The sequence below is a fragment of the Gallinula chloropus genome (assembly GCF_964237585.1).
Source record: "Gallinula chloropus genome assembly, chromosome: Z".
Taxonomy (NCBI): Eukaryota; Metazoa; Chordata; class Aves; order Gruiformes; family Rallidae; genus Gallinula; species Gallinula chloropus.
In genome coordinates this window covers 67,933,190-67,953,419 of record NC_140089.1, presented here as the reverse complement: position 1 = coordinate 67,953,419, position 20,230 = coordinate 67,933,190, and the positions used below count along the sequence as shown (strand labels likewise).

The window sequence follows — 20,230 nt, the reverse complement described above, 5'->3', positions numbered from 1 at the left end:
AATCCAAAACACAGGACCATACCAGGTACTAGGAAGTAAATTAAGTCTATCCCAGACAAAACCAGGACAATTGTTTATCTCTTAGGCATACACCCAAATAACCTGTTACTGTGCCACAGGGCTAAAAATTAACATATATTGTGCACTTGTTCTACAGGGGTCAAGCAAAAAATCTTGAGTACCTGTAATGCCAGAAAAATCAAGCCTGACTCAGTGGGAACTTATTACTGAAGAGGCATTTGTAGGTACCATGCAAAAAAAATAATCAAAACTCATGGAACTAATTACACTGGTACGATAAATGTAAGTGCACAACACTGGTCTGTGTTCAGCACTGCACCAGAGCAATCACTCTCCTGTAATTCAGAGGGTTGAGGAATGAACAGAAAAAAGCCCTCCTAGGTAGCTCGACAGAACTCACTTTGATCTGTCTAGGGTTAGTAGTGGCCACATTCTATTCAGCCTGGCTTATGTCTCAGGGCTGCATGCTATTTCATTTATTCTATACACACTATTTCCCCCATTACTCAGAATATCCCAACCTTTTCTACCAAAGAAAAATACAGAATTAATTCCATGGATAGTAAGGTCTCTGCCACTCATTCTTCCTAGACAGGTTTTGAGTAGAGGACACTACCTTACACATTATCTAGGAGATGGTACTGTTTGGTTACTCTCAAATGCCAGTTTTTGCCAGAGGACAGTGTAGATCATATGAAACCATGTAAAGCTCGGTGTGCTGACTCTCAGTGGAGCATGGAAAGTTCCTGGTTTTGCAATAGTGACTCTACATTCTAAATAAGAAATACTAGAAAAATCAGGAATTATCTCCTCTAATATTCTAGTCTACTGGACCCTCAGCAGGCCCAGTTCATGATATATTCAGAAATAGCTTGAAGTGGCTTCTAACAAGAACTTTTTCAAGCAACTCAGAGACCAAAGTTGCATTGTGCCCTGCAAGCTTCTGCAACACACCACTGTGATATGCTTCAAAGATGGGAGACAGAAAGTCAAGCGTTTCTTAGTGGTAATTATGAATTAGTTTGTGATGTCAGGAATTCTGCATGAATAAAATTCCAGTATCTGAAGTTGTACCTGAAGTTAATTAGCTTCAGATAATGCTTTAAAATATATATACATATAATATAAACAGGTAACAATAACTCTTTAAAACATATTAGGAAGCTATATGAATACTGAGAATGATTGAGGACATAAAATCCTACTGCAGTCACTTTAAGCAGTAACAAGCCCTTCATTTAGAATATTGTGCCAGGCAAAATCACATTCTACTAGTGTGGTTTATGCCTCTATTAAACTGATTAAAAATATAAAAGATGCATCTACGCAAATTAACATCTACTCAAGAAACAAACTACCATCTACCTGTGCTCTTAAACACAATTTTCAGGTATGAAATATTTATACTGACCCAATCTAATTTAACAATGGCATGATTTTAGCACAGATTTGCCAGGTTTTATGCTGTGTCTTTTCAGAAGGTATTTCTTCAGTTTGCTGTATCTGTTTCAGAAATCTTTTTGGTTTTCAGATCTGGGGATGTATTCTATTCTTAATTATGATTTTAATTAATTTTGCTCATGAAGTCCCAACCATTAACACTTAGAGCTTACTCACAGTAGATTCTGTTCCTACCCAGTTTTTGGATGCATGTTCTATTCCCCTCTTTTTTTTTTTTTTTACTTACTGTCCAAGATACCATTTAGACATTTTAGTATTAAAATTCTGTTCTTGTTGATCTTACTCCTGAAGCTCTTAGACCTGAAACAACCTGCAGATTGGGAAAAAGTAAGAGGAAATTCTGGCAGGTTGTATCTTATTGTGAGTGTCAAAGTCCTAACCTAGAAGATAACCTTCCTATGTAAACACAAGGAAATAACAGCTTTTGCTAGTAGGTTAAATGGCCATAATGGACAAATTTATACTGCTGCAGGGAAAGCCTGACAAAAAGGAGCTTTGAGTCTTTATATAGATCACGTATATAAAGAACAAACAGCAGCCAGTTCTTCAGAAAAGTATGTCCCATTTTCAACAGTAACATGTCTTTTAAAGATTTTCTTTGTATTACTTACTTCCGTACCTGGTGACCTTAGAATAACTATGAATAAGGCTGAGAGAGGGGAAAGAAAACCAACTGCAAATCTTCAAGAGGTTTCTTTTCCCCAACCACATGAACAGGGTTATGCAAAGATTATTTTATTTTTGCTTAAATTTTGTAACTATTCAAAGATACATATGTTACATGTGTTTGGTAACACAAGGGATATTTCTACAATAGTCCCAACATTACTGTCTCATAGTTACTGTTGTAGGCAGGAAATTTCAACGCGAAACAAGAAAACTCACTGGTGAGGAACTGTGATGTGGAAAAGGATTGGGGTTTTCTTGTCTGGTTAGGGTTTTTTATCCTTTTTCTATTGTTAAAACAGGAAACTGAAGTACTAGCTCTTGACTTCTTTTGTGGGGTCTACAGCAACACAATCCTCTCTAGTTTCCATATGAATACAATTAACACTCTCCATTTTGACTTTCAAACTGTCAAAGGTCTACTCAAAAAGTATCAGTCATCCTATGGATATTCTGTTACATGAGACAAATAAGAAAAACAATTAGCTCCTGCTACTTAATAAATCATATAAATCCTCACGAAGTTTCTTGAGGTTTTGCTGTTTGTGGGGATTTTTTTTGTATGCCAAAGCCATCATGCATCACAATAACCTTCATAGATATTTTGGTGCTAATTTCTACAGTCCTTTTATCCTAGAAATAAGAGCACACATTAATTTTGGGGTTTAATGCTAGTCAAACAAGATATATCAATGCAAACTCATATAATTTTTGAGTACATACCTTCCCACAGAACAAAGTGCTCTACATGTGTAATTTGGATTTCTGCTCAGGTTTTCCAGGTCGTAAATTACAATAACACCATCTGATCCACCAGATAACATGCTGAAAATGATAATAAAGCACACAAGTCACAACACTCATCATCTCAACATAATTGACTGTTCAGCAGGAAAATACATCCATAGTACCAAAAGACAGCAGAGGTCTGTATTTTTAGCGATTTCAGTATATACTTACTATCTTCCATCAACAGGCTCAATATCAAGGGTGTTGATACCACTCCCATGTACTCTTTCCACATCTCTATCTTTATTTAATTCCAAACTTAGAACCCTTAAAGCATAAAAAAAAAGAGAGATGAACAACAACATAATTGGAGAATAGCATTTTGTAGCTCCAAACACCTTAAAACATAGTTTCTTGCTTTTTCACTGTATTTTGCCCATTTCTGATATTATCTGCAAAATTAGACTTGCAGACATGACACAGGGCTGGAAATAAGTCCTGTGAAGTTGGCAGACAAAATATTTTATTCTTGATGTCATTTGGAAGGTCAGAGCGAAATAAATATGGAAAATAGACTCAAAGAAATAGTTAACCTGCACTCAGGGTCAACGTATTAAACAACAAAAAAGGAATGCAAGTGGAAAACACTTAGAAAAAGAAGCATTAAGATGCAGCTGTTATAGTCACAACAGTATGAGTTACACCGAGGTCCCGTTGTGTACCACCAGCCTCCCAAGCTTCATCCCACTTGGAAGTACAGACACCTACTGGTCAGATTTATTTAGTTTAACAAATCACAGTAGCTACTTTAAGGAAACCATGCTTGTGTGATATGCTTGCTGTAACATTAAATAAAAACTACACTACCCACGTGATGAAGCTTCCAAGACAAACTTTTCTGAGCAGCAATTAGCATTTTGTACTCCCTAGTAATACCCTGTATCTTTAAATACGTCAACTAAAAAAAAAAAGGGAGAAAAAATCTTCTTCCTTAAACCATGACACCTGATGTAAACTTGGCTTTACAGGATGCTTCTAGAACTATTTACAGTGCTTCTAGAACTATTTTGTAAAAACCACTATCAACAAGAATGCAGCTACACATGTCACTGAAACACAGTGAGTGCCTCGACGCTGCTTCATCTTACACGGCAAAAACCATGTGAGAAGCTTAGGCTGTTGCAGGCAGATGCCCAACAGCACGTCTCTAGGCATGCTTCAAAATTAGTAAGTCATTTAAGCTCTTTTAAAAGTTGTGAAATGTAAATATGCAAGAATACTTAGCAGAATAATTTTGACATCTACAAGACACACTGTTTAAAACTTTTGAGCTCAAGACGGTATTTTAGTGAAGCAATACACTTCCTGAGGAGCTTTTTTTAAGCGTTTGAAGTTATGAATACAATCTACTGATGACTATAGATTATTTGAAGTTAAACATGAAACGCTTAGGAAGGGAAGTGTTAGGTAGTCAAGCGCCCAAGTAACGTGCCCACTGTGCTTTCATTCTTAACACTGAACGTCCCATGACAGAGGACGCAGCGATGGGGGGAACAGCACCACCACCACCTAAGGGCTGTCTCTTCACAGAGCAGAGCACAGCCGCATGCAAGCTGAAACACCCGGCGAGAGCGCTGGGACAGCGAGGGCGGTGACACGGAGGCACAGGCCCACTCAGCCTGCCGAGACACCGCTCCCCGGCCGCGAACCCAAGCCGCTGAACACAGACAACCAGTGCCGCCACCACCACCACAACGGCGCGGGAAGCTCGGAGGCGAGGCGAGGCACAGCAGACACGCAGACGCTTCTGCCGGGGAGCCCGGGCCTGCCCCAGGGGCGCCAGGCCGGAGAACTCCGGAGCGCGCTGCGGAACGGCGGGACGGCGGCGGGGCAGGGCTCGGCTCCCTCGCCCCGAGCCTCAGGCCCCACCTCAGGCCGCCGCGGCTGAGTCCTCCCCGGCAGGGCGGGGCCAGGAGCTACAGCGCCGGAGGCGGCCGCGGCGCAGCCCCGCCTCGGTCCCGGCTGCCCCGGTCCCCGCTAACCTCCGGGTGGACTCGACTCGGCGCAGCCGCAATGGATCGTCGAGCCCTGCCTGACGAGCCGAAATGTACCCCAACATGGCACAACCCCGGCACCACTCGACACCGCTCCTCCATCTTGGGCCGAGGGTGACCGGGATTGGCTCGCAGCACGCCAACCTCCACCAATAGCGAGCGACTTTGCTGGCATGCCCACCACCAGGGAAGCACGGGAGTGCCGGTGAGCGCGCCCAGCGGGGCGGGGTAGGACGGGCCGTGTGCGTGAGGCGGGGCGTGAGGCGGGGCGTGAGGCGGGGCGTGAGGCGGGGCGTGAGGCGGGGCGTGAGGCGGGGCGTGAGGCGGGGCGTGAGGCGGGGCGTGAGGCGGGGCGTGAGGCGGGGCGTGAGGCGGGGCGTGAGGCTGGGCTTGAGGCGGGGCTGGGCTTGAGGCGGGGCTGGGCTTGAGGCGGGGCTTGGGGCTTGAAGCTTGAGGCGGGGCTTGAGGCGGGGCTTGAGGCGGGGCTTGGGGCCTGAGGCGGGGCCTGAGGCGGGGCCTGAGGCGGGGCTTGGGGCGGGGCTTGGGGCGCAGCGCGGGCCTGCGGAGGCCTCGGCGGCGGGAGCGGGAGGCTGTGCTCTGCCGGCATGAGCTGGCCCCGGCAGGTGCTGCGCGCCCTGCGCCTGCGGTTCCTCGGGCCCGCCAAGGAGCTGGTGGGCACCGACCAGTTCGGCAACAAGTATTACCGGGTGCCCGAGCACGAGTCCCGCGCAGGTAGGCACGGGGGTGCCGCCGGGCCGCCCTGCCCCGCGGGATGAGTGGCTGCCTCCAGGCCAGAGCCCTGGCGGGGGGGAGGCCGGGCGGGGCGGGGCCTGATGAGGTCAAACGGGCGCCCGGGCGCGCTGCCGCGCTCCGCCGTCCGGGAGACCGGTGGCAGTTAAGGACATTGTCCCCCCGACCTGAGCCGCCGGTGGAGGCGGCCGGGCCCCGACGGAGCGCGGCCCTGGTGTTTGGGGACCGCGTCGCTGCTGTGTAGCCAGCGGGGCGGCTCAGCTGCCGCTGCTGCCGCCCGGTTACAGCGAAGAGCGAGTTCTGAGGAGGGAAAGGCTGCAGCTGCGAGGGGCCCGAGACGGGCCCGTGCTGCCCGGCACCCTGCGGAGCCCGCGCCCGTTTCCTCATCGGGCTGGCGCTCGGGTGCGAGGAAAAACCGGCAGCCCCGAAGTCGGGCATCAGAAGCGTAGCTGGCACCCGCTGGTGGGTGGGTGGGCGGGCAGCAGTGAAGGGGTTGACACCTTTAATCGCTCAGAGCGCCTCTGGATGTGGTTTTAGCTGAAGTCCCGTGCGTGTGTTTGCTGCGCTCCTGGGGAGAAGCAGGGTTCCGGGTGCTCTCAGAGTGTCTCCTCGCATCGTTGTGCAGGTGGCTGTGCTTGTGCTGTGCAGCCGTGGGTGAAACATTGATGGCGCAGATGTTGCAGTGATTTAGGGTCCTTCGTCTCTTCTGTCCACCTGTCCTACTTCGTCTTGATCTGTTGGAAGTTCTGCACCACCACCTTGCTCTGATGCCACCAATAGGGAGGGGTCTCTTCCGCCTGTTTCCTTTCTCATCACTGCTAACATTTCACTGACATTTATTTGACCTTCCAATGGAAAATGTTGAAAGAGAAATGAATTTAAATGATGTGATGGAGAATCATTTGTAAAGTAAAACCGGTACAGAAGTTGGAATGAAGAGGATGAACTGCTAGATAGCACAAGGTTATACAAGATGTCTTGAAGCAAAATCAAGAGCTAAAACTTATACAGAGTCCCTAATACTTCCTAACCATATTAACCTCAGTTCTCCTTTGCCTTCTGAGAGTTTGCTATTAAGCTTTTTAATTCCTTTGATCTGATCCAGTCAAGTGCATGTTATCTGGGAAAAGTTGTGTATTTAAAAAAATATTAAAATGTAGAACCAGAAAAAAATTTGGCAGAGGGCAGATTCACTCTTCCTATGCTTCTCTTACATCTGTGGAATAAAAATGAGAGAAGGGTTATTATATTTCTGCTTTACAAACTAATGTTTGAGATAGTAAAAAGTTATTCCACATCTTCCCTAAATGTGTTCTTTCATAGTCAGTTAATTGTCCCTTATTCTTTTTTACGTAACTAAAGAACAGGAGAGTTTGTATGAGAATTGCTGCTACTAGAATTCTGTGTGAAAATACTGCTCTCAAAAGCTGTGTTTTCTGTTTGATTTACTGATGTGTTTGACACTGTGCACTTCAGATGACCTAAAAAGCCTGACCCCCCTCAGAATCAGCAGGAAGAACTCTGAATAAAGTCAGCCTGACTTCCCCACAGGAAGAAGGAGTTGATGATGGAACGGTTCAAACTTTGCTTTTTATCTTGTTGGTTTCTTCTGTGTTATATTAACTGGTTGAACTCGCTGTTAGAATCAGACGTGCTTAACCATGAGATGTGGGGCGCAATGGTCATTCAGAAGGGATGGAAATAAGTAGAATAAAACCAGCCTACTTCAGGAAAGCAGGCTTTGAAATTCAGAAAATGGGTAGGGGAGATCCACTGAGTGTCTAAATAGACACACCGCATGCTAGACAGTGTATCATACAGCTCATGCCTGTGCTGCCTTCAGTGGTTAAAGGCACAAGTACAAACTGCCCTAATGTGGTTAAAAGCTAAGAAGTAATAGCAATAAATGAACATTGGTGAAATCATGACTTCTTAATAACCTGAAATGAAAAACCCCTCTATGAATCAGGCATGTGTGCTGGAAAAAAACCCCAGAAGAACAAATTGTAGCTGATATTTACAAGGTTGTAAGTGAAAACTGATGTGGAATTGTTGGTTTGACATAAAAGGTTCTTATCAAAATTGTTTTCTGAGTGGACACCTGTGATGCTTTTTAGAACTATTTGTGTGCAAAATTTAAGACTCTGGATTGTAAATTTGTTATGTGGGTGCATGAAAGACCAGAAGCTGTTCTTGGAATAGTCAGAAATGTTCCCCTGTCAGCTGGAGGGAACTGCTCTGTGTCTTTCAAATTCCAGAACTAATTGGGTTTTATCAGTGATTTCAATGAAGAGCACAAACGTATTTTTATTAAAATTTGGAGGTCAGACTGTGCAGGAGGAAACTGGGATTAGCTGTGAATATCTTACAGCAGGTCAGCTGTCACACTGGTCAACTGTGGGGAATCAGCTGAGATCAAACGTTATTACTAAACAAAGTGAACACAGTTCAGTGGTTAAAGGGTTCTCAGAAAATCAATTTACACAACTGACAAATTTCCTGCAGTACAGCATGCATTGTATTAGTGCTGTTATAGATTTAATTTCTGTGTTCTCTTAGTTTTGAAACCCATTTTCTCCCCCGTTTACACTTTACCAGACCATTTTCCACTTTCCTTGCGAAACAGACATTCTCATGAGTATTTGTTATTATTTTAAGATATAGCCAACCCCAAACCAAACCAGCCCCTTGTGACTTTGGGTTACTTCAATGTAGGAGATTCTCTATCTGTTCGATTTCCCCACCCACTAGTGTTTAATTTCGGCTGTAATTTGTGCTTTTGATTCTGTGACTGAGGGTAAGTCAGTTTATTCTGTCACTGCGGAGCCACTGGCTAGGGAAGTGATGGCAGGTAGGTTACACCCACTGCCTTGGGTGGTGGTAACTAACTTGATCTCACCTTGTAATGTCTTAGATGTGGTAGTATTATCAGGACCAAGTTTGGGGCTGGGATTTGTTTCAGACCAGCAGTGAGATCCCCACTTCAGCTTGAGGTAAGACTGGGTGGCCTAGGAATTATCCAAGCGAGATTTTGCTTGAAGCACAGGAAAGCAGACAGCTTTCTTTTGGCCTGTCCTGCCTGGTCCTTGACAAATTTTTAGAAGAGAAATACATGGAGCCTGTGGTGCAGAGAATTCATGTTTGGATCCTTTCAGTTGTGAATTGCTTACTCCTACTCTCAGTCCAGAGTCCAGGATGCTCTTGGACCCTCGGTCCTTGTCTACATTAGTAAAGAGTGATAGCAGCATCAGTGGATCTGAGTGGTTGATGTCGAGTTTCCTCATGCCTCCGTCACATGTCTTTTGCCTTAATTAAAAAGGTCTAATGAGTAATGGGTCTGAAGGTATGTAGTGTGATGTTTATCAGGGACTTTTTTTTTAAGCGAGGAGAAATTGTCATCTCCAAAGTCAAGTCAAATCTTTAACACTTTGGTTAGGTAGGCTCATTTGGAAGAAAGATGACTCTGTATCTAGTGACATTTTGCAGTTGGTACTTTTTAAAAGGTTACCTAAAGTGGTGAAAGCAACTAAGTAGTACCACTGCACCTTGCTTATCGGGAGAGATACAGCATAACTCATGAAGTCCCAGGTGACTCTTCAGTTGCCAGTCCTGAAACTGGATGTGATAGGGGATGGGATTAGACAGTTGGATCGTGTGATTGATGACCCATTTCAGTACCCCAGACAAGTATTTCATTAAACAGACTAGATTTGTCAATGTAATGCGTTTATTTTTCTTACTGTATAACACAATGTCAGGACATCGCCATAGCTTTGCTACGTGATGAATTGTTCTTGTCGCAGAACGTGGAGTGATGTTTAAAATGTTCCTTTTTTTTTTTAATTACAAACCAAATTCTTCGTCCAGTTCATGCATTTATTACAGCAAAATATATCCTACAGGGAGTAAAAATAATTTATTAAAACTCTTAATAACTGATTTATTTTTAAGAATTCAGGCAGATAAGAGAAACTAAATAATTAAGATCTGGTATATCTGTTTTTCATCTTCTCTAAAGTTTTATTAATGGTCAGCTTATATTTAAACTTCATCATCTTTTATACTGTCATCTGTTGTAATGATTAGGACTCAAAATAAATGCTCTGTGAAATAACAGCATATGCAATTTTTTGTAAGAACAGTAGATCAGGAAGAAGAGGGTAGTTTCTTTAAAAGATTATGTATCAGTGCTAAAAGTTTTAAGGTTCCCTTTGCGGAAACAGCAGGCTATGGTTTGACTAGATTTGAAGCTGCAGTTTACCAGGAGCAGCTGGAAAAAGCCTGAAGCATTCTGTATCTGTAGGTTTTTAGTATAAACTCTGCATTATGGGACGTGTGTGACCTCAGGCTGTGATGATAACAAGCTTTAAGAAGGAAGCTGGCAAGCTCAATATATTTTTCAGTATTCTTATAAATACCACCTGAAAAGAAAGGGCCATTACTAAGTTTCAGTTGTAAATTTTGTTGCTAATAATTGAGTGTAAGCACCCAGTTCTGTGGGAAACCTTCTGTTCATGTGAAATGCCCACTCAGGCCTGTATCTCACGAACCCTTTTTCTCAACAAACCACAAATACGCAAATGAGAAAGAACCTGTACAAGGAAAATGTATTAACTGCTCGATTGGTGAGACATTTATGATGTCCTAAAATCTTATGAAGTCCAGGATTAAATAGAAATAAGTAATTTGTAACAAAAGTTAGAAAAATGTACAATTCTGAGATTAAAACAATCCTCTGGGACTGTTTTTTATAGCTGCTTGTATGCAGGTATAGGTAGTGGCATGTTGCTTTCCTGTGCATCAGAAGTGTAGAGTGGCATTTCTACTTTTTGTAAAAATTTGCTATAAAATAAAATTTTACAGTGAAGGCTAGACTGAAACATACTGCAGTGGTGAATAGGGTAGGGCGGAAGGAACAATGTTTTGTCTCCAAAGCCTGTTTTCAAAGGTTAGAGCTGTGGTTTTCCTTTTGACTCCTGAGTGAGACTCACCAAGTCTGAGCAAGGGACAGAAACATATGAAGCATTTCTAAACTGATCAGCACGTCACTCCCATTTATAAGAAAGGGAGCAAGGAAGACCCAGGGAATTACAGGCTGCTGAGCCTCACCTCTGCGCCTGGGAAGATCATGGAACAGATCCTCCTGGAGGACATGTTGGAGCACATGAGGGATGAGCGAGTGATCTGGGATAGCCAGCACGGCTTCACCAAGGGAAGGTCATGCCTCACCAATCTGGTGACCTTCTATGATGGAGTGACAGCATTGGTGGATAAAGGGAAGGCAACTGATGTCATCTACTTGGACTTGTGCAAGGCCTTTGACATGGTCCCCCACCACTTCCTTATCTGTAAATTGGAGAGAAGTGGATTTGATGGGTGGACCATCCAATGGATAAGAAACTGGTTGAAAGGATTTAGACAAAGGGTGGTGGTCAATGGGTCTATGTCCAGATGGAGGCCGGTGACAAGTGGGGTCCCCCAGGGGTCTATCTTGGGACCGGTGCTCTTTAACATCTTTATCAATGACATTGATGATGGAATTGAGTGCACCCTCAGCAAGTTTGCAGATGACACCAAGCTGAGTGATGTGGCTGACACAACAGAAGGAAAGGAAGCCATCCAGAGGGATCTGGACAGGCTGCAAAGGTGGGCCCAGGGGAACCTGATGAGGTTCAACAATGCCAAGTGTAAGGTGTTGCACTTGGGCCGGAAGAATCCCAGACACAGATACAGACTGGGAGATGAGCTCCTTGAGAGTAGCCCTGCTGAGAAGGACCTGGGTGTCATGGTGAATAAGCAACTTAACATGAGCCAGCAGTGTGCTCTTGCAGCTTGGAAGGCCAATGGTATCCTGGGCTCCATCAGAAGAGGGGTGGCCAGCAGGGACAGGGAGGTGATTGTCCCTCTCTACTCTGCCCTCGTGAGGCCCCATCTGCAGTGCTGTGTCCAGATCTGGACACCCAACACAAGAACTGTTGGAGAGGGTTCAGAGGAGGGCCACAAAGATGATTAGAGGGCTGGAGCACCTCCCCTACGAAGAGAGGCTGAGGGAGCTGGGCTTGTTCAGCCTGGAGAAGAGAAGGCTGCAGGGGGACCAAGCTACAGCCTTCCAGTACCTGAAGGAAGCATACAAACAGGAGAGGAATCAACTTTTTAAAATGGTAGATAATGGCAGGACAAGGGGGAATGGATTAGGAAGGAAGGTTTATATTAGATATTGGGGGAAGTTTTTTACAGAGAGAATGGTGAGGTGCTGGAACAGGCTGCCCAGAGAAGTGGTGGATACCCCATCCCTGGAGGTGTTCAAGGCCAGGTTGGATGGGGCCCTGGGCAACCTTGTGTAGATCCAGGCCTGAGGTTGGTGTCCCTGCCTGTGGCAAGGGGGTTGGAACTCTATGATACTTGGGGTCCCTTCCAACCCAGACCATTCTATGATTCTGTGACTGTTGCAGATAATTGTACAGAAAATTGCTGTACATGAAAGAGTTCTGCAAGCTCGTTTTTCAGGTGTTGGGAAGGAAGCTAAGCAGCTAATTTTAGTTTAATGTCTAATTTTAAGACACAAAAGAAAAAACTTGAGTTTCAATTAGTGAATATGAAACCGAATTTTAAGACTTATTTGTTTCAGATATGGAAATAAGTGTATTAAGAATGTGGTTTGTGTGTGTGTGTTTGTTCTTGTTGGGGTTTTTTTGGTGGTATAGGGGTTTTTTTCCACAGAGGGAAAATTTGTCCAGGTACACCCTCTGTAGCTGTCAGTTAGAGGTTTGTCCAGATGGTGGCAATGTCGTTTCAGAAGCAGTGAGTGCTGACAGCTCGCTGAATATTCCTTTCAGATGGGAGTACATAATAGGGAAACCTAGCTCTAAAATAACTGTGTGTATGTGTGTTTGTACAGAAATAAAACTTGCACTGCAGACTGCCAGCCTCTAGGACAGTAATTCTGGAATGACAAAATAGCTTTTCAGCTGGAGTGATATATTATGCAGCAAAGCAGTTACACTGCGAAAAGCTCACTGCAGATTATAAAAGCATTAATATTTGAAAAACAGTGTTTGGATGAAGTGGTATTTTTTTTCCTTCAAATGCCAGAAGTGAATTGACAACAGGTATGGTATGTTAATCTTGCTGACTTAAAAACTAGGAGTAGCAATAAGTAGTAACTTATGGGCAGGCAGTAACTTGCATGTTGTCTGTTGCTACAGCCAGGTTTGATCTTCAGTGTGTATATTGATACCAAACTGAGATGCTAATCTTGTTGAATTTCCAGTATTGAGTTTTATATGCTGTACATTTGTTACTTTTAATTATTGATTTGACAGCTTGTTTTGATTCTTCCAGTAGAGGTGTGAGGGAATGTGAGGATTTTGGTTTGGTTTGGGGTTTCGAGTTTTTTTGAGGTCTGTTTGATGTCCAGAAAATTTATAGTAAATAAAAAGACATATTTTTTAATTTCTTTGTGTAATAGCTTTCTTTTTATTGTGTATGGAGGAAGTTACAGTGAAGTGCTAGACAGATACCTGTTTTTAATACCTGGATGTTGTTAATCCTGCTAACTTAAACGGCTGTCACCCTTTGGGCAGTTGTCACAAACATTTCATTAGGCATCTTTTCTAAGAGTTAGAATAACAATAGGGTACCTGTGTAGTCTTGATGGAGTTGCTTGTGGGGGTTTTTTCATGCCTATACATTAAGAATTGGTACATCATCCTACTGTAAGTTAGCACATGTGAGCCTGTTGTGGGTTCATGGTGGAGAAGGACAGCTGTCCCAGAAATAGGGCCTATGAAACTGTCAGCAGTCTTGCCCATATTCCATCCTTGGAACATGATCACTACAGCTATGGGAGTCGCAGACATGGTCATTGTATCAGTAAGGATTGGTGGCATATTAACGTTAACACCTGCTTTATGGGTAGATTCTGTTGCTTTTAGTTTCATTATCCTGAAATATAAGGAGAATTCACTTGTTTTTCTGGTTCAGAAGAAGGGAAACAATTGGTTATTACATAAGAATGAATCATCTGCTCCCTGTAAAGCTTTAAGGCTTGGAATTGTAGGGGCAGAGAGGTTTAATAGAACGTATTTGTATAGCGGAGATTTTAACTGTGTCTGTAGCTGGTATGAGAAACTTTTTCTAATATATCTGTATAATTAATGTCTGCTCATTATTTGTATGATTTTTGGGTTAACAAGACTATCCTGTCCAAATGATTTGTTAATTGTGATTGTCACATGAAGATTTCTACATCTACTGCTGCCTTATATGGTACATCTTTTTAGAAATTGTTTATTACTGTAAAATAAGACTAGAAAGAAAAGTTACTTAAGTAAAAGTGGAGTGGCTATGTTGTTTTTTAGAAAGAAGACAGAATAGAGTGATAAAGAGCTGAACAAAAGAGTGCAGTTGAGAAACTGTAGTAAAGAAAGGTTAAATAAAAGAGCTGAGCAAGGTTGGCATGCTACCCTGTGGGCCACTGTAACCTTTTCAGCTTCCCCTAAAGAACAGAGAAGGTGGTAAGGAATTAGGTTTGGCTTCTGCTTTGTACAAAAAGGTTTTTTGTGTTCTTTATAGATCTTTAAAATACCAAATAAAGTTTCTGTCATAAGAGGCTTCATAGTTTTAAGGTCAGATTTACAGAGATAAGAACTGCTTTGCTTTGAGGAGAGGGAAGAATCAGTTTTGTGCTCTGCCTCTGGGTACAGGAGTTGTACAGAAAGGAGGAACACTTGAAAACGAGCGTGACAGGTTAAGAAAATGGAAATGACTAAATAGGTAAGATCTTAAGTTCTAGGCATCCATTATTTATGTCCGTGTGCGTATGAGATGCAAGGTGATATTATTTCATCCTTCTTGAAGTGAAGGACTAATTTGACTAGCCTCCTCTGTCTGGGTGATCTGGAGGCATCATCAAGGGAGTAAGAAATTTGCTTCTGATCGTGAGAGAAGAAAGGATGTGTTCTGGCAGGCTTCTGCAGGCCATAGGCAGTGCTGTAGGAGTTGAAAATGTCGTAAGCTTTGGAACTCCTGAAGCATGTGGACTGATTGATGTTTTGTACCTGTATGAGGGATATTGAACTTAGGGATGAGGAAAAGGAGGTCCATAGAATTAAAATGAGAAAGCTGGAGTGGAAAAAGACGTAGCACTATGCAGCACTGCAATGCTTGAAGAGCACCCTTGAAAAGGGGTCACATCTAGTTACTGATATCCAGTGAGAAAGTGAAAATGGGTATCAGCGAGAGCTGCATCATCTCAGTCAAAAATGTTGTTGTTGGGAGCACAGTTATATAGGCATCCGTTGCTTATATGTCGTCAGTATTTGTACAGGGGTGTTGTTTAGAAGTGTTTTGGAAGAAGATGCCTGCGCTGCTACATCTGGTAGCCTCTCGGCATCAGCTTTAAGTTTTTTTTCCTGCAATGCAGAATTTCCAAATGCCATAGTTTCTCTAACGACTTAAGACTGGCCACACCCTCACCAGTAGCTATCTATTCCTGCTGGTCATTTATTTGCTTCTCTGTAGGGAGAAAGCAAAAAGGTCCAGGAAATAAATTGAGGCTTTTCTTCCAGTGCTATGGAGTAATTGTTTCTTTTCTACTGAGAAATTTTAAAATAAGATGATCTGATGAGGCAGCTTAGAATAGCAGAAAACTACCAATATTTCCCAGCCTCACAGTCCTGCCCACTTCTTTTTCAGCCTTATACATAAACAGGATTCATGTTTTTACCCCTTTTTGCTTACTGTGTAGCACTGACTCATTAAGATGATCAAGAATGCTCACATATAACAGTTGTAACAGGAAGATACTATGTAGTGAGAAAATTAAGATAAATTCATTGAGCCCAGTTCTTCCTTCATACTTTGTTTTGTAGGAAGTAACTTGTATCTCCATTTGGTCAGAAATACTATTTACCATGTTTTCCTGCCTGGGTCAGGATGTATCACCCTAGTGACTGATAGCAGCCAAGGTGAGGGTCTGCCTGGAGCAGGGGAGGAATTAATTCAAATCATAGTCCATGTTTGATTAGCTTTATGGTTAATTATGTAGGTTGATAATGAAATTTACTACTGCCCTGTTAAACTTGAGTGAGCTGAATTGTTGGTATTGTAAGCCTTTAAAGTCTTGTGACTACTTAAATAATAATGGGTTCAGATCCTGCAGGCAGGCAAAAGCATGTGAACTTTATTGTGATAAATATGATCATATTCATGGTTTGACTTGATCTTAAAGATCCTTCCCAACCTAACTGATTCTGTGAGTCTGTTTCTCTGCGTCCATGGAGTGTGAGAGGAACTGAACATCTTTTTAATTCAGCATTGTCAGTACCATAAACTGGCATTCAAATAAGACTTTCTTTTGTAGCCTTCTGGCTGCTTCTGCAGACTGGTGGGTTCCCAGTAATGCAGAGTGCCCTGTCCCTGGAAGTGTTCAAGGCCAGGTTGGATGGGGCCCTGGGCAACCTTGCGTAGATCTAGGCCTGAGGTTGGTGGCCCTGCCTGCGGCAGGGGGGTTGGAGCTCTGTGATCCTTGGGGTCCCTTCCAACCCATGCCATTCTGTGATTCAATGATTCTATGATTACATGCTCTTCAAGAGCTGTGAAAGGTTCAGGTCAAGCCAAAGAGAAGCCTTGGAGGTGGTTATTACCAGAAGAATTTACGATTTTCAAAATTACGACTGAAAGAAGTGTTAGAATTGCCTGTTCAGCCATCAGCTCTTGCCTTCTTGTATTGGATAAGTGGTTACTTTTTCTAATATACTAGCTAGAAACTGAAATACTGAATGCTGGTATTGCAGTATTCAATCAACTGAACATTATTTTAAACTGATGAACCAGTCTTCTAGGAGCTTTTAAAAATAAAAGTTTGTCCTGATAGAAACAACCTCTAATTGTGGGACTATGAATGTTTTGATTAGTTACATGACTTTCTGTCCTGTGTTTGGCAGGGATAGAGTTAATTTTTTCCCTAGCATCTGATGTAGTGCTGTGTTTGGATTTAGGATGAGAATAAGCTTGATAACACCCTGGTGCTTTGGTTGTTGCCCAACAGCCAGGGACTCTTCAGAATCTCATACCAGCCTGCAAAAAGGCAGACGGTGTCCCAGAGGCTGGGAGGGGACACAGCCAGGGCAGCTGACCCAAACTGAGGCAGGAGACCAGCTAGAGCTGAAAGAGGGACGTAGTCCCTGCTTCAGAGACGAAGGTCCCCAGACTGAACTAAATATGTCTTAAACATCTGCAAAACACAGGAACAGGCATTGCCTGAACACTTAATTCAACAAAAGTTGTGTTAACTGGCTGAAAGGTAAAGGTAGCAGGGAGCGGCCACAGCCATCGACACAAAGAGCACCAATCGAAGAAGCCCACAGACTCAAAACTTCACTTTTTTGAGCATTTGTTCTAATTACGTAAGAAGTAGAAAAGAGATGGTAATTATGCAAATGAAGCAAGGAACAACAAAGGTGAAGAATCAAGGCACAGATCTGGAGAGGGGCACTACCACTTCATAGCAAACACACCTGTTGGTAGGATCAACACTGGATCCAGGACTGGTGATCTCTTTCTCTTCTCCTTTCTTACATTTCTCTTCCTCAAAGCTGCTAAGTAACAAAAACTGCTCAATGATGCAGGGCTTACTTTGGTTCTTACCAAAAGTGCTGTCAACTGGCTAAATATAGACCTTAAGTGTTGTCTCACTTCAATTCCAACAAAGGGAATTGATGAACCTGAGTCAATTGTCCATGCTTTTTGGACAGGGGCACGACAACTTTCCAGAGCTAGATTGTATACCATATGATGCCATGCTGTGTGTATACTTGGGGTTTGGCCAGGAGGTGGTGCAGCTTGGGAGGTAGCTGAGCATGGGCTTTGTGTGGTGAGAAATTGTGCCCCGAACCACTTATTTTGATTCTTCTTATTATTATTATTATTTTCCTTTTCTGCCCTGTTAGACTATCTTTATCTCAACCTACAAGTTTCAGGGTTTTTTTTTTATACCTTCATTTTTCTATTTGTTCCCCCCATCCCTCTGCAGTGGATGGTAAGCAAAATGCTGTGTGGTTGTTTTAGCTGCTGGCAGGGTTAAACCATGACACTTTCATAAACAAATGTAATGTATCTTTTTCTATTTTTAGTCAGTAAAGAAATGTTAGTTATTAAATGTTAACTTGAGTATGGCCAGAGCCATCTGTTATGCTTTCTCTTTTAATACCTTCGATCTTTAAAAAACAGATTTCTAGTGTTTTCTTAAAGAAATGAGAATATACTGATTCTTTTGAAGTCAGTGGCAGAACATCTGTTGTCTTGCAGAATGTCACCTCCTTTTGGCATTCTTGCAAAGTATCTACTGAGAGAGTTCTGTATGCAAATGTGTATTAAATTTAATGCATGTTGCATGTGATGGCTTATAAACCGATTTAAAAATGCAAACTGTAGATACGTGATCTAAGCAATATGCTAGAAACACTGGACTCCTAAAATTGCCAAAAAATAAACTGTTCATGGTCACATTTTGTGTGAAAATACTTGTTCACGGTAAAATTAACATCCAGCTTTATTTCCATGAAAAAGTAAATAATCTGATAGGAGCATTAGTAGCAGATAGTATTAAAAAAAAAAAAAAAGGTAGAGCGTTCCTTTTCCTTTGGCTGATCATACTGGTGTATCTGTGTTTCTCGTTCCATGTGTTCGCAACAGACCTAGCACAGTGCTGCATCTCTGTAACGTAGTGTGCTCCCCTATTCCCCTTTTTTTTTTCTGCTAGAGTAGTTTCCTGGTCTAGCTCCTGGCATCAGCTGTTCAAGTGAAACAGTGTGAGGGAGCAAAAGCGCAAGAACAGAGCAGGTCGGCTGCTTCCAGTGGCCCTTTAAGTTGAAATGTGAATTGAACTGCCCATCCAGGTTTGCTGTGGAGTAATTCTAAAGAATTCAGTGCTGCACTGTTCATTTTTACCCATCTGTGAAGAACTGGTGGAGATTTGCAAAGTACTGATACAATTTTTCTTCCATTGAGAACTGCCACTGTTACTGTATCATACAAAGCAAAAACCTGAATTAAACTTGAGTAATTATTATGACATACTCGAAAGAGTAGTTTTAGAAATAAATACTGTTATCTGGCTGGGATAGAACTTTTTACTTAGTGCAATAGTTTTGTATCTTTACTTCATCTGAAGAAACTTATAGAGATACTTGTCTGTGCTATTTAAACATACTTGATATTGGTGTATAGATTTTTTCCTTGTTTAAAAAAAAATTCCTAGTCCGTTCCATATTTGAGAACCAAGAATATAATATCCATAAGGAAATCATGGCATTGCTTCAGTGTGATACACCAAAATTTCCTAGGTTGTTCTTAAAATAATTAAGTGGGAAAATGACAGCTCAAAAAATCGTCTGGTTTTGTAAAATTTCTGTCATCTCTGATCCAGAAGGCATATGGTGTAAGCCATTTCTGAGCCAAAGCTAGAAAATGGATAGGTCCTGCATTTGGGTCTGACCCAGATATTAATAACGGCGGCATAAAGCTCAGAAAAAAGGAACTAGGATCTCCTGTGAAGGTGAAGTGAGGTCACTCGGTTGGTCCATGTGGGTGTGCTGTTACTGAAAGGGAGACATCTTGTTCTTTACCATCTCTCCCTTGAGCTGGAAGGGGCATTCATGAGACTGGTTGCTGTACCCGTTTAACTCAACATGGTAGAAAAAGGTGAACAGTTGGCCCATGAGCTGTGAAGCTGAGACAAAGGAGGAGTATGAAGCCCTTGAGGTGAAAGTGAAATGGGAGGTTGGTGATTGTGGGTGGCAGAACGTGAGAGACTTGTCAGGGGAATACATGACATCTTCTGTAGCTTAATCTTCAGTGTTTTTATAGGATTATCTATGGGACTCTGATTGGTTTTATATGAGAAAGAAATGATAGCATTTGCTGAAATATGAAGTTTGGTGTGATCTGTTGCTATGATGACAGGTTTTAGGCAGGTATATTCAACTTTTTTCCAGTCCTGGAAGAAGGCATTTAACCCTATCACCAGAAGAGAAGATTGCCAGATCAAGGATTTTAGCAGATGTTACAAGGAGTTTCTGTCAGTGGAATTTCTACTAATATTTGACTTGCCTTCAGCTGGAATGGAGGTCTGTATGCTTTGTGCAGATCCTGTCCAATGATAAGGTAACGCTTCTGAGGAGCTCCTTGTCAGTGCCAGGCCAAGGTTTTCCTCCAAGAGGGGGAAGGAGGTACAAAGACCCAGTTTCTTTGGAGGTCGTGTTAATTTTTAGACTTCTGTTAACAGCTACAGTATTCCCAAGTGTGATGGAGTCTTTCACTGTTCTCTTAAGTACAGAGATACAGGAAGACTCTCAAAAAGGAATAATTGTCTAGTTTCTGCTGTTCCAGTGTGTAACAAGGCAGTTCAGTACAGTCCTTTACTCCAGCCTTGTCTCTCTTGTGTTCTTTGGGTGTTCACATATTCACCTCGGTAAAAGTAAGGTGGCTGTTCCAAATCAGTGTTAGAGGCCTTGAATGCCTAGTCACAACACCCCACCAAAATAGCT

The 20,230-nt window shown here is 42.7% G+C and overlaps 2 protein-coding genes across 2 annotated transcripts in view; one reads left to right on the top strand and one right to left on the bottom strand.

Moving 5' to 3' along the window:
- The window catches only part of ERCC8 (ERCC excision repair 8, CSA ubiquitin ligase complex subunit), a 32,696-nt gene extending 27,692 nt beyond the window's left edge, over positions 1–5,004 (bottom strand). The window contains exons 1-3 of the mRNA XM_084278676.1: positions 4,920–5,004; positions 3,109–3,204; positions 2,872–2,973 (exon numbers count right to left, since the gene is read on the bottom strand). Of these exons, the coding sequence (XP_084134802.1) occupies positions 2,872–2,973; positions 3,109–3,204; positions 4,920–4,996 (275 nt within the window). The 5' untranslated portion in view covers positions 4,997–5,004. The remainder of the gene's footprint in view (positions 1–2,871; positions 2,974–3,108; positions 3,205–4,919) is intronic.
- A 485-nt stretch (positions 5,005–5,489) lies between these two features.
- NDUFAF2 (NADH:ubiquinone oxidoreductase complex assembly factor 2) overlaps positions 5,490–20,230 on the top strand; it is a 59,447-nt gene continuing 44,706 nt past the window's right edge. The window contains exon 1 of the mRNA XM_084278143.1: positions 5,490–5,663. Within this exon, the coding sequence (XP_084134269.1) occupies positions 5,537–5,663 (127 nt within the window). The 5' untranslated portion in view covers positions 5,490–5,536. The remainder of the gene's footprint in view (positions 5,664–20,230) is intronic.